The sequence below is a fragment of the Nuphar pumila genome, chromosome 5 (genome assembly GCF_984573655.1).
Source record: "Nuphar pumila chromosome 5, dmNupPumi1.hap1.1, whole genome shotgun sequence".
Taxonomy (NCBI): Eukaryota; Viridiplantae; Streptophyta; class Magnoliopsida; order Nymphaeales; family Nymphaeaceae; genus Nuphar; species Nuphar pumila.
In genome coordinates, this window is record NC_143253.1 from 131,578,411 (window position 1) to 131,593,368 (window position 14,958).

The following is a 14,958-nucleotide window of genomic DNA, read 5'->3' on the forward strand; positions in this document are numbered from 1 at the left end:
AACTGGTGATGATAATATCTGTAATATTATAGGACAAAATGGTTGCAAACCGTGAATGGATGTATCGTAGGATAGTTGATAATGAGGTATCACATGAATATATGGATGGTGTTGATAGTTTTATTGAATTCACAACGATAAGTGTTAGTACAGTAGATCCTACTGGTCGGATCAGATGCCCCTGCACAATGTGTAAGAACAATCGATTTGTAGAACCTCATGGCGTTAGACATCACCTATACATGAAGGGTTTTGTTAGTAGTTATCAAAATTGGATGCTTCATGGTGAAGAATTTTAGAATAATTTTGATGCACGGGTGGATGTGGCGCACAATAATCCATATGTGGATTTGATATTTGATGCCGCAAGATCGAAAATAGGTTTTGCTGTGGGATATAGTGATGCACCAACTGGGGTAGAGAAAGAAGCAACAAACGATGCAGTTAGTACATTTTACGACTTACTTAGAGATGCTGATGAACCACTGTGGAATGGTTGTGAGAGTCACACTATCTTGTCTGCAGTTCTTCAACTATTGAATTTGAAGTCCGAGTTTAATTTGAGTCAATCATGTTTTGACCGTCTGTGCTCTATTGTGAAGAGTGTTACCCAAAGATGAAAAATTGCCACAAAATTTCTACCGTGCGAAGATTATGGTCAATGCTCTAGGTATGGGGTATCAAAAGATAGATGCTTGTCCCAATCACTGCATGTTGTATTTCAAAGATCAAGAAAATAGCAGATCATGTCCATCATGTAGACATCCTTGGTTCAAGCCAAAGACAAAAGGAAATGGTAGCACAAGGTCAAAAGAAGTGTCATATAAGTCACTCTGCTACTTCCCTCTCACCCCCAGATCGCAACGTCTTTATATGTCTTCGAGGATAGCTAAACAAATGATATGGCATGCAAATAAAGTTTGACATGATGAAGACAAGATCACACATCCTGTTGATGCAGAAACTTGGAGGCACTTTGATCGTACTCATCAGAACTTCGCTTAGGAAGTGAGAAATGTTAGGCTAAGTTTATGTACAAATGGATTTAATCCATTTGGGGGTAGTTCAACCCCATACTCATGTTGGCTGATATTTATCACCTTATACAATCTACCTCCAAGCTTGTGTATAAAGCGCCAAATCTTTTCTTGTCTCTATTGATCCTTTGTCTGACGTCTTCGGGCCAAAATCTCAATGTATATTTGAGGCCATTGATATATGAACTGAAAATGCTATGGGATGATGGTGTTCTCACGTACGATGCCCACAAAAACAAAACTTCAATATGAAGGTTGTTGTTCTATGGATAATCAGTGACTTCCTTACATATATGTTATCTGGTTGGAGCACACATGGGAGTTTAGCATGTCCGTACTGCATGGAGGATACAAAATTATTTAGATTAACGCATGGGAGAAAGTCGTGCTGGTTTGATTATCACCGTCGATTTCTACCGAGCGATCATCCGTTTCGACGACAAAAGAATGTATTTCGAGCAGGCACAACTGAAATGGAAAGTCCACCAACAAGGTTGTCTGGCATAGAGATTTTAAGAAGATTGCGATACTTTTCATGTGGACTGACAGATGCCCGTAGGCCAACGCCCTTTATTGGATTTGGGAAATATCATAATTGGACAAAGAAATCTATATTTTAGAAACTACCATATTGGCCAACCTTATTGATACAACATAATTTAGATGTCATGCATGTGAAGATAAATGTGTTCGATAATGTGTTTAATACAGTAATGAATGTGAAAGAAAAAAATGCACATATGGATTTAAAAGTGGTATGTAAAAGACCAGAAATGGAACTCAAAGACTACAATGGCAAAGTACTGAAACGAAAGGCAAGGTATATGCTTGGACCAGATCAAGTAAAGCTTGTATGTCAATGGTTGAGACAATTGAGATTTTCAGACAGCTACATTTCTAATATTGCTTGGGCTGTGAAGATAGACGAGAAACAATTATATAGGTTAAAGAGCCATGATTGTCATGTCATTATGCAACGGTTGATACCCCTAGCATTCCATGATATGTTAGAGAAACTTATATGGAGGGTATTATCCGAGTTGAATAGATTTTTTAGAATATTGTGCGCAACAAAAGTTGTAGTATTTGAGGTAAAGAATCTCAAGGAATCTGACACAACTAGTATTTATCAGCTAGAGAAGATATTTTCACCAACATTTTTTTATGTTATGGAATATGTGATCATACATTTGCCATATGAACTTAGGGTTGGTGGACCTATGCAATATCGGTGGATGTACCCATTTGAAAGGTATGTGTTTATTTAATTTTTTTTTTTATGCTATTGAGAAATTTATTGTAATCTGAGATGTATATTGTTGACATATGCATGTTTGAACAAAAAAAAAATGTTCAGAATAAAGCAAGAGTAGAGGGTTCTATTTGTGAGGCGTACACCTTAGAAGAGATTTCAAATTTCTCATATATGTACTTTGAAACTCACATTCCAACATATTACACATGCCCACCTCGTAATGATGATGAAGAACAATTAATTGTAACTGACAAATTGTCTATATTTTAACCACTTGGGCATGTATTTGGCAGTTGTCAGTCAAGACTCTTGGAAGATCAATTGCAAGACGCATCACAAATATATATATCCCTTTTAATTGCTCAACAATCGACCCATACATCGAGTAAGTATACTTAGTACGTAACACTAAGTTCTATATGTGCGTACATTGTTTGGTAAAATAAGTTTATGTTAAGTGCATACAATTTGATCTGGAGTTGCAAAAAAAACTTTCACAACTCACTAATGCAGAAGTACAAAAAAAAACTGAAAATAAATTTGTGGTATGGTTGAAAGAGTTGGTTAGGACGATTGCATACATTCTTTCCCTTTATACAACAATAAGATACTTGATTTGTCGTGATCATAGTCATTATTTGTGCTTGTAGGTCTGCCATGGTGATGTTAAAGATCAAAGAATATGTGATTTACAAAATGGTCCATTTAAAGTTGTGCAATGTTACAACGAGTACATCATAAATGATTATCGATTCCATACAAAAGACTATGGTGTCAACAAGTCAATGATGAATAGTGGCGTGTGCGTCAAGAATAACAACTATGGTGAAAATGAACATGACTACTACAGTGTTATAGAAGAAATAATGAAGTTTACTTACTTAGGTATAAATAATAGCTTAACTTTATTCAAGTGTCAATGGTTTGGTCCCACAACAACAAGAGTCAACAAAGTCTCAGGCATTGTGGAGGTGAATCATAAATCAATGTTTGAAACATATGAACCATTCATATTAACCTCACAAGCTCAACAAGTTTACTATACTTCATATCCGAGTACAAGAAAGTGAGATAAAAATGAATGATGGGCAGTTTGTAAGGTGAAATATAAACTATACTCCGAGTATGATCAGTTACAGGAAGACAAGATTGCTGAAAAGGGTTGGTGGACCTATGCAATATCGGTGGATGTACCCATTTGAAAGGTATGTGTTTATTTAATTTTTTTTCGATGCTATTGAGAAATTTATTGTAATCTGAGATGTATATTGTTGACATATGCATGTTTGAAAAAAAAAATGTTCATAATAAAGCAAGAGTAGAGGGTTCTATTTGTGAGGCGTACACCTTAGAAGAGATTTCAAATTTCTTATATATGTACTTTGAAACTCACATTCCAACATATTACACATGCCCACCTCGTAATGATGATGAAGAACAATTAATTGTAACTGACAAATTGTCTATATTTTAACCACTTGGGCATGTATTTGGCAGTTGTCAGTCAAGACTCTTGGAAGATCAATTGCAAGACGCATCACAAATATATATATCCCTTTTAATTGCTCAACAATCGACCCATACATCGAGTAAGTATACTTAGTACGTAACACTAAGTTCTATATGTGCGTACATTGTTTGGTAAAATAAGTTTGTGTTAAGTGCATACAATTTGATCTGGAGTTGCAAAAAAAACTTTCACAACTCACTAATGCAGAAGTACAAAAAAAACCTGAAAATAAATTTGTGGTATGGTTGAAAGAGTTGGTTAGGACGATTGCATACATTCTTTCCCTTTATACAACAATAAGATACTTGATTTGTCGTGATCATAGTCATTATTTGTGCTTGTAGGTCTGCCATGGTGATGTTAAAGATGAAAGAATATGTGATTTACAAAATGGTCCATTTAAAGTTGTGCAATGTTACAACGAGTACATCATAAATGGTTATCAATTCCATACAAAAGACTATGGTGTCAACAAGTCAATGATGAATAGTGGCGTGTGCATCAAGAATAACAACTATGGTGAAAATGAACATGACTACTACGGTGTTATAGAAGAAATAATGAAGTTTACTTACTTAGGTATAAATAATAGCTTAACTTTATTCAAGTGTCAATGGTTTGGTCCCACAACAACAAGAGTCAACAAAGTCTCAGGCATTGTGGAGGTGAATCATAAATCAATGTTTGAAACATATGAACCATTCATATTAACCTCACAAGCTCAACAAGTTTACTATACTTCATATCCGAGTACAAGAAAGTGAGATAAAAATGAATGATGGGCAGTTTGTAAGGTGAAATATAAACTATACTCCGAGTATGATCAGTTACAGGAAGACAATATTGCTGAAAAGGGTGATTACTATCAATCAGATGATATGTATGACTTCTCTTATGGTCACAATGTCGCACATGGTATGCATGTTATATCTCCATTGTCTGATGGCACATGCATGGAAGAGTGTGATTCAAATGATATACGAAGTGGATGGGCGCTAAATAAAGAAAAAGAAGATAATGGCGAAGATGAGGAGGACGAAGAAGAGTATGAAAGTCAGACAAGTGATAATGAATCATTCACGAGCTAGTGAAATATATCTTGTAATACATACCTAAATGATTAAAATGATTTGAATGTATTGTAATCTATTGTATTGATTTGAATATATTGAAATATATTGCAATGTTTGAATGTATTGCATGTCTCGAATATTTTTTGAATTTATTATGTATATTCGATAGGTATAGAGTTATGAATTGAATGCACATGTAACGTATTAGAATTATTTGAATGTATTGCAATGTTTGAATGTCTTGTATGAAGTTTTTTTCAATTTGATCTGATTGATTAGAATAATTTGAATGTATTAAAATGTATTATATTGATTTGGATATATTGAAATGTATTGTATTGATTTGAATATATTAAAATGTATTACAATGTTTGAATGTCTTGCATAAAGTTTTTTTCGATTTGATCTGAATGATTAGAATGTGTTGAAATGTATTGTATTGATTTGAATATATTGAAATATATTGCAATGTTTGAATGTGTTGCATGGATTTTTTTTCAATTTGATCTGAATTATTAGAATGTATTGAAAAATATTGTATTGATTTGAATATATTGAAATGTATTGCGATGTTTGAATGTCTTTCATGGAGTTTTTTTCAATTTGATTTGAATGATCTGAATGTATTGTATTGATTTGAATATATTGAAATGTATTGCAATGTTTGAATGTCTTGTATGGAGTTTTTTTCAATTTGATCTGAATGACCTGAATGATTAGAATAATTTGAATGTATTGAAATGTATTGTATTGATTTGAATATATTGAAATGTATTGTATTGATTTGAATATATTGAAATGTATTGCAATGTTTAAATGTCTTGCATGAAGTTTTTTTCAATTTGATCTGAATGATCTGAATAATTAGAATGAATTGAAATATATTGAAATGTATTACAATGTTTGAATGTCTTGCATGAAGTTTTTTTCAATTTGATCTCAAGGATTAAAATGATTTGAATGTATTAAAATGTATTGTATTGATTTGAATATATTGAAATGTATTGCAATATTTGAATGTCTTGCATGAAGTTTTTTTTTAATTTGATCTGAATGATTAGAATGATTTGAATGTATTGAAATATAATGTATTGATTTGAATATATTGAAATGTATTATAATGTTTGAATGCATTGCTAGTATATTTTTATTTGTTAGAATATGGTTTGTGGATGACACACTCGTCGAGCACCTAGTGGTAGCCAGTCTAAGCCTTCATCTTCATGGGCTCCTTCGATAAGTATATCATTTAAATAATTGTATACTTGATTAGTTGAAATGTACATTATGTGAATTTCTAACTCATTGTTCTGTAGGTGTTGTTTCGCTTACACATGACCCACCTACGTCGGATGAAGGTCTTCTCAATGTGACGTACGATAAGTAATTCAAATAGTGTATATTGATGGTCGACCGTAAGTATTTCATTGTCACTTGTTAAATATTTAACTTATAAAAAGTTTATATTGACAATCGATTGCTAATGTGTATCTTTTTATGTGCAGTGCGAGGTTTGAGCAGCAAGAAATTACGAAGTCATTACTGCATCATCTTTCAAGACCGGTAGAGCAATGAAAAGAATACCCGAGAGAGATGTTGGACAGATTAATTTCCTTATTCATAGTATGCAATCATTTATTATAACAAGAAGTCTTTTATATTTATGTGTGCTAACTTTTTGAATGTATTTGTAGGCTTCCCATAGCTTCGCGACTGCAAACACGGAGAAAGATGCGAGGGTAGTGTGACAGAAGGTGACTGCCAATCGTTTTGCCGACATGCTGCATAATATGAAGACTGCAAAAAAAAAAATGTTGGTGGGATAGATGATCCACTGCAGTGGAAGGGCCATGGGCCTCCTACTGCCAGGAGAGATTATTGGGAGGGCATGTGCAACAAGTGGGCGAACAATGAATTTTAGAACCGCTCAACAAAGGCTGCACAAAACTTAGCAGCGATGCCTGATGCACAACTATACATAGGTGAATCTAGGACTTTTGGGAGCCACCAGAAGAAAATGATAATTCTTCAATATATATATATATATTATCAAATTTATAAGTATTTCTGCATACTTATTAATCGATTTTTTTGATCATGTAACATTACAGGAAGCAGAAAAAGGAAGCATTGTGTCTTACAAGGATGTGTTTGTTGAAACATATAAACGTAAGAGCATGAGAGATTTTGTATCAGAGAAGACGAGAGCGGCAATGATATGTATTTATTGTATTAATAAATATTGTAATATACAAGTTACTTTGAATTATGTTATCATAAACATTGTAATTCTTAATTATTAATTCATATTCTAATTATTTTGTAGGAGTCATACGAGCAGCAAATGATACATCGATATGACGATGACTCCACTAAGCATCCGACTTTTGATCCTTTAACATGGGTGACTGCTACAGGTAAACCCAAAAAGGGTCGTATGTTTGAGTTTGGGAGTAACATGAACACCATACCAGTCGTTGCCTCCTGCAGCCCGGGCTCACAGAGTTCTCCCGCCAGCATCAACTCCCAATGTCCTATTGACCCTACTGTGTCTTGGGATGGTGTCTGTCAGCGTCTTGAGAACAAAATGCAACACTTTTTAAATGAAGTCATTCCCAACATTGTCCGTAATGAGTTTTGCAACTTTTTTCAGGACATGAGAACTTCATCTGCATTCAACATGAGCTCAGGTGCCCAACAGGTATGCATGTTTGAATTACTATAAATTTTTCCTTATAATTTTGTTAATGTCCTTCAGTTTATTATTAGTTTGTGTGTCACTCATTCAGTCATTTACTTTGTTACATTAGATTAGGTGGATTACATATAATTTATTTTATTATTTTTTGTTTATAAATACTAACATTTTGGTTCTCTTTTGTAGGATGTTGGAGATGATCGACGTAGAGGAGTTGATGGAGGCATGGAGGGAGGGCCAGATCGAGAAAATGAAGAGGATGATACCCAAAATCTTGGCAAAGATTAGATTTTTTTGTTTAATTTGTTTGACAAGCTTGTAACTAATTATAACTTCGTAAGGACTGTTTTTTGTTGTTAGAGTTTGCTTAACTTAGAATTTGTGTTTAATTTGTATGTATTTTTTATGTGTACTATTTTTTTATAAGCATGATATATGAATTGTACAAGAAATTTTTCTCGAGTTTCAAAATATTTCAAAAAAAAATTATAATTTTTATTACAAATTAACGACGGAGTAGTGACGGATATTATCCATCGCTACTCCATCGCCAATTTGAAGCAGACATCGGTTTGTGACAGAATTTAAACCGTCGCTAATGTCTGTCACCACATTTTGACAGAAATTAGCGACAGATACTTATCCATCGATAAATAGTAGCAACAAAAATAATGATAGATTAAATTTCATCGTATAACCAAATCAGTCTCCATTTAACGATGAATTCACGACGTACATCATCTGTTGCTAAGTCGTCGCAACATAGCGACTGATTGGTGACAGATAAATTTTGTCATAATTTAGCGACTAGGGTTATGCAACGGGTGATATACGTCGCTAGTCCGTCGCAAAGATGTACAACGACAGATTAACGATGGACTAGCGAGGTATAGAATCCGTCATCAATACGCATTTTTCTTGTAGTGTTACGTCCTGTACAATTACAACCAAAAGTGTCTCATGTAGAACTTGTCAGTGCAAAGAAATACAAAAAAATCTAGAAAGAAAGTTCTTCTAAAGAAAAAACTCTTTTTTAAAGAGAGTAAATATCTAGAGAGGGTTTTTTTAGAGAGAGTAATTTCTAGAGAGAGAGAGGAAAGAGAGGAGGGTGACAATTTTTAAAAAGGGAGGGGGGGTGGGGGTCCTATTTATAGAGATTGGGTATGGGCCTATCCCAAGGGTTAAGTATGCCCTTCTTCTTGATTTCTCCTTATCTTTTTCGGATAATGATGAATATCGCTTATGGAGCCCACTTAGATATTTATATACGATATTTATGTGGAGCTCACAAGATATTTTTGTGGGGCTAGTATATTTTTGGAGTTTCGTCAATATTTTTGCGAAAAAAGTGAATATATCATTCTTTTTGTCTCGACAAGACGAAGCAGATCGTCTTTACAAAATTCTCGCATTTTTATCAAATAAGTATGATATAGCTCTCTAAATGTTTTGAGCCTATATCTATGAGAATATATACATCTTTAAGTATAATTAGCTCATCCAAACTTTTTTGTTTCGTATTTTAATGAAATTACATAAAAATATTTTTTTATTTTTATTCAAAAGCTTACTAAACAATTGTGAATCTTACACTTAAACACTTGTGCTCTAATATATATATATATATATATATATATATATATATATATATGAACACTGGTTATTGAAAAGGACTAATTTGTCCTCTATTCAAGGTGCCGAACAAGACATACTTAGAGAAAGGATCAAGGATATAAATGTTGTTAGTATCGGTTCAGCCCTGAATCATTTAGCCAACGAGTCAGGTGAATCGTTCAATACGGATTCTCAAGTGAATCGTTGCTAAAAATAATTAAAAAATATTTTATGGCAACCAGAAAGTGACACAAGTTAAAACTATTAAAACAATATTAAAAAATAATTTTAAGCTTTTTTATATTTATTAAAAAATAACCGATTCAAGTTAGCATAATATCGATTTTTTGCCGATACGATATGTATGGGCCGATACAGACAACATTTATAGATAAGACTGAACGGGGTGTGGTAATCCGTGCAGTGGCTTTTCTCACGGGCACTGTTGAAAATTAAGCAGGTACTTGTCAGAGAGAGAGAGAGAGAGAGAGAGTGGAGGGGATTCTTGGAATTTAATTGAACTTTTCTAATAAAAGAAAAAGTCGGTGTGTGTTTAGGGAAAATAGCGGAAAGGCGCAGTCAACGGTCAGTCAGCAATTTTTTTTTTTTAATTTTGAAAAGAATAAAAATATAAGAAAACAATATAAATATAAAGAGAGGAAGAGAAGAAAGAAGGGTGAGGTATTAATTTTTAGTTTTTTTTTCATGCGTCTCATTTTTTTTTTCTCAGGAAGAAAAGGGCGGCGAATATTTCAGGACCAAATTGAGTGGTCGTTTTCAATAGCCTTCGGCCCCTCTCTCTCTCTCTCTCTCTCTCTCTCTCTCTATATATATATATATATAGCTGATTTCGACGTTTTCATTTCGTTAGAAGGCGAGTGGATGGTGAAGGATTACCCGCGGCCGTCGACTTTTAGTTTGAAGTCTTCTTGGTTCACGCGAATAAAAAACAAAGGGAAGAAGATGAATCGAGAAGGATAAAAGGACGGCCAGTTGATAGTGGGGAGAGTTGCTTTGCTTTTGGTGTTATATCGAGACAAAGAAAAGGTGGTATTTGGGAGAAGAAGAAGAAGAAGATGATGAAGTAGAAGTGGGAATTCAGATTTCTACATATGAGGATGTCTCTGAAACTCCTCTTAGATTTGAAGAATTTCAAGTATGATTATGTGAAAACCAGGGTGGGGTTCTATCTTTCTTCTTCTTTTGTAGTTCGTGGGATATAGAGATCAGAGACCGTCTTCTGCCCATCAACCCTGACCATGCGTGCAGGGTTGAGCACGATTCATCAGACGCTCACCTCTGAGGCGGCGAGCATCCTGAATCATTCGATCGCAGATGCAGGGCGTCGTGGGCACGGCCAGACCACCCCTCTTCACGTTGCGGCAACGCTCCTCTCCTCGCCCAATGGGTTCCTCAGACAAGCCTGCATCCGCTCCCACCCCAATGCCTCCCACCCTCTTCAATGCCGGGCCCTCGAGCTCTGCTTCAGCGTCGCCCTCGAGCGCCTCCCGGCGTCGGGATCGGCCCTGTCCCACGTCGCCGAGCCGCCCATTTCGAATGCCCTCATGGCCGCGCTCAAGCGGGCGCAAGCCCACCAGCGGAGGGGTTGCCCCGAGCAACAGCAGCAGCCCCTCCTCGCCGTTAAGGTCGAATTGGAGCAGTTGGTGATCTCCATTCTCGACGATCCTGGCGTTAGCAGGGTGATGAGGGAGGCCAGCTTCTCCAGCCCCACCGTAAAGGCCACCATCGAGCAGACCATCGCCAATTCTTCCTCCAATTCGCAGTCGGCCGCCGCTTCCGCCGGCTTCTCCCAGCGGCCAAGCAATTTGTACCTGAATCCTCGGTTACAGGTCTCTGCTTCCGTTGCAGGGGACCGGTCGGTTGGTGGGCAGAGGGTGGAGGAGGTGAAGAAAGTGGTCGACGTCTTGCTGAGAGCGAAGAAGCGGAATCCGGTGCTCGTGGGCGATCACGAACCGGAGGCAGTGATGAAGGAACTTCTGCAGAAGATTGAAAGGAGAGAATTGGGGGAGGGACTGAGAGGCGTGCAGGTTGTCTCTTTGGAGAAAGAGCTGTCCACTATGTGTGTGGCAAGGAGCGAGGAGAAGGGGATGATCGGTTTGAAGATCAAGGAGTTGGGGGTCCTGATTGAGAGCAGGATGAGCGGCCAGGGCCGCGTGATCCTGAATCTGGGCGATCTCCGGTGGCTCGTTGAACAGCCAGGAAGCGGCGCTTTCGGGGTTTCGGCGTTGGGGCCGGTCCAGGAGGTTGTTTCAGAGATGGCTAAGCTGTTGGGAAGCCATGGAGAGGGAGGCAAGAAGGTGTGGTTGATGGGGACTGCTACTTGTGAGACTTATCTGAGGTGCCAGGTTTATCACCCCTCTATGGAGAATGACTGGGATGTGCAAGCCGTGCCTATTGCGGCAAGGTCTCCCCTTCCTGGATTGTTCCCAAGGTGCTCTCTCTCTCTCTCGTCTGTAATCTCATTTCTTGTGGTTATTCACTTCTAATGAACTCAGTCAAGAATCTGGTATCTCTTGTGCATCTTCTTTCATCTTTATATCGAGTTCTGTCAGTTATGAAACGTTCTTGTTTTCCTTTCTTCTCCTGGTTGCTATCAAGATTCAAGCGTATCCTTTTTTAATCTATTATATGGATTTCTCTTACGGGAAGTATTAGTTTTCCTTGTACTTTTGAGCTTGCAATGGTTCTATTTGTTATCCATGGTCGATCTTACCTTTGTTTCTCATGTGCTTGTGTGTAAAGGTCCTCTTTTCCCTCCTTGCAGTTTTATCTCGGTTCAATTAATGTATATTGTCATGCATTTCTTTTGCTATTTTATTTCATTCAGTGACGTTCATGGTTTTATATTTTTCTACTCTTGAAGGATTTTTTCTTTTCATGAAATTTTCTTTTCCTCTACTTGATGTGATCATGGAAAATTGCAGAGTCAGTGGCAATGGGATTCTCAGCAGATCGGTGGAATCCCTTTCTCCTCTTAAGAGTATTCAGGGAAGCCCCCTCTCATCAAGGTTGGCCAAAAATGGCAATTCGACTCTAAGGATTACCTGCTGCCCTTCTTGCATGGAGAATTATGAGAAGGACCTAGCCAAACTTGTGGCGAATGAGTTTGAGAAGTCCTCATCAGATGCTAAACCAGAGGAACAACATCAGCAACAATTACCACAGTGGTTGCAGCTTGTGAAACCGTCAACCATCAAAGTGGACGATTACCCTCCGGTAATAAGATTCGAGGTTCCGGACTGAGCATTCCACGATCTTGCAAATTTTATAAGAAATTTCATCCTCACAATCCTCTCTTTCTTCTTCTGATGCAGACTAAAGAAAACCAAGAACAGTTATGGAGGCAGAAATCAGAAGAATTGCAGAAGAAATGGAATGAAACATGCAGTCGTCTGCATCCTGGATATCATCTAGTTGTCGGGCTTGAGAGGCCTTCTCTGACATCTTCCCCTGTGATTGATTCTCAGATTTCCGGCACCGGCAATGGTAACATCTTTGGCAATGGCTATAATCTCCATTCAGTATGGAGACAGCAATTGCAGCCAAAATTGCAGCTGAACAGAAGCAGCACTCTGCAGTTGGGTGCCACTAACACCACCCTCAATCTGTCATCAGAACCGGCAAGTCCAGTAAGAACAGACCTGGTACTTGGCCGTCTGAAAATGTCCTCGCTCGTTAACACAGTCCCAGGCACTAACAAAGACAGGCTCAAAGATTTAACTGGTTGTATGCCCGCACAGCCGGTTTCCGATCAGTACAGCGAGAAAGTTTTTTGTGATGTGGACGCAGATTCATTTAAGCGACTCTTCAAAGGCCTTACCCAGAAGGTGGATTGGCAGACAGAAGCTGCAACAATGGTGGCCTCAGTGATCACCAAGTGCCGGTCCGGTGATGGAAATGGGAGAGGTGTGGGGCTGAAGGGCGATACTTGGCTGCTGTTCTTCGGCGCAGACAGGGTTGGGAAGAGGAAAATGGCAGCAGGGTTGTCAGAATTGGTGTTCGGAACCAGGCCTATATGCATTCGGCTGGGTCGGTCCAACAATGGTCTCCAGGGCGAGGATGAAGACAGTGAACCCGGCACGAGGTTACGGGGAAAAACTGTCCTTGATCAGATAGTTGATGCTGTCAGACGGAATCCGTTCTCTGTTGTGTTGCTGGAGGATGTTGATCAAGCTGATTCTCTGATCCATGGCAACTTGATCCGGGCAATGGAGAAGGGGAAATTACAGGATTCGCATGGCCGGGAGGTGGGCCTCGGCAATGTGATCTTCATCCTGACTGCGGAATGGATGCCAGAGAGTCTCAGCAACCAGACGCCGGTATCCTGCAGGTTCAGAGAAGATAAATTGGCAGCTGCAGCTGCCTGCTTCCAGCAACTGCAGCTCACAATTGGCAGCAGCAGCAGCAGCCCGGCCACAACAAGAAACAAGCGCCCGCGGGCCTGGCTAGAAACGGAAGACGGACGGGGACCTAAGCTGGCGCTGGCGATTGACCTCAACCTATCAGTGGACGACAACGATGTTGTCGACATTTCCCATGGCTCCCGTAACTCGAGCAACCTTACCGTCGAAACCGGGCTCAAGTCACCGATGTTCGCCACGATGAAGGACTTGGCAGGCCGAGTTGATGAGGCGATCGCGTTCAAGCAGGTAGACTTTGATGCAATGTCGAAGAGGATCATGAGTTCACTGAGCACAAAATTCTCCGGCCAAGTTGGGAAGGGATCCTTCGAGGTGGAGGAGGAGGCGCTGGAGCAGTTGATGGGCGCGGTTTGGTTTGGGCCCAGCTCGGGCGGGCTCGATGAGTTGGACGGGTGGGCAGACCGGGTGCTGGTCCCGGTTTTCCGGGAATTGGAGAGCGGTTTTGCAGTGAATGCGGGCGCCGTGATCCGGCTGGTCGTCTCCGGCGGAGAGGCAGTTTCCGGACGTCCGGCTGCTGGAAATTGGCTGCCGAGCGAGGTTTCGGTCACCCGGGCCTGACGCGGGAAACAGCTAAGGGTGAGACCGTTACCGTCAGATATTTTGACAGCATATTGACGACACGAAATCCCTTTGCTATTTATAGACAGACTATGCTGGTCAGAGCCTATTGGTCAGCTTGACGTCTTATCCGACGTGGCTAATTTTAATGGCGACACGTATATTGCACGTTTTCGGAGGTATGGCCCACTACATGCTTTCTTGGGTTAGAAATTTATGGGATCGTTCCTCTTGTAAAGTAGAATGACATGGTTGTCCCTGGCCTCTTGCTTTGTACAAGGGAACGGGCGCCCCCATATAACACAAGGAGCGATAATGGTGACGCCGATGTGGGGCGATTTGAGATATTGATCATAGTAGGGGTTGTTGGTGCATATAGTTGGAAACTGGAGGGCTTATAATTTTGATATTTTTGGCACTTGTTTGTGTTGCAGGGTGTATACTTTGTTATAGGCATTTATTTGTTGTATGTAAAATAAAAACTTTAAAATATCTTTCTTTTAAATTTTCAAGAAGGTTCATATATATTGTCAGAATGAAAAAAGAAACCAACAAAGAAGGGCTGATATATATATATATATATATATATATATATATATATATATATATATATATATATATATATAGAGAGAGAGAGAGAGAGAGAGAGAGAGAGAGAGAGAGAGAGATCATCTTAACCTAAAAAGTAAGGTCACTCGTTAGCACCCATTGAAAGTCATAGTTTTAGAGTTTTTTCCTTGGTTTGAATTGTTAGATGTGTTTATCACAGTT

The 14,958-nt window shown here is 38.6% G+C and overlaps 1 protein-coding gene across 1 annotated transcript; it reads left to right on the forward strand.

Annotated features, from left to right (window-relative positions):
* Nucleotides 1-10,083: 10,083 nt before the first annotated feature.
* LOC149838763 (protein SUPPRESSOR OF MAX2 1-like) lies at nucleotides 10,084-14,692 on the forward strand. Its single transcript, XM_090007784.1, has 3 exons — nucleotides 10,084-11,639; nucleotides 12,133-12,424; nucleotides 12,523-14,692. Exons 1-3 carry the CDS (start codon nucleotides 10,447-10,449, stop codon nucleotides 14,185-14,187), a joined length of 3,150 nt encoding a protein of 1,049 aa, XP_089863910.1. The 5' UTR covers nucleotides 10,084-10,446; the 3' UTR covers nucleotides 14,188-14,692.
* Nucleotides 14,693-14,958: the final 266 nt, after the last annotated feature.

Bases quoted from the DNA above. Each gene is read 5' to 3' on its own strand.
- LOC149838763 (XM_090007784.1), top strand. From the start codon at position 10,447: ATGCGTGCAGGGTTGAGCACGATTCATCAGACGCTCACCTCTGAGGCG. The intron at 11,640-12,132 runs GTGCTCTCTCTC...GGAAAATTGCAG, and splicing joins CTTCCTGGATTGTTCCCAAG to AGTCAGTGGCAATGGGATTC. The intron at 12,425-12,522 runs GTAATAAGATTC...CTTCTGATGCAG, and splicing joins AAGTGGACGATTACCCTCCG to ACTAAAGAAAACCAAGAACA.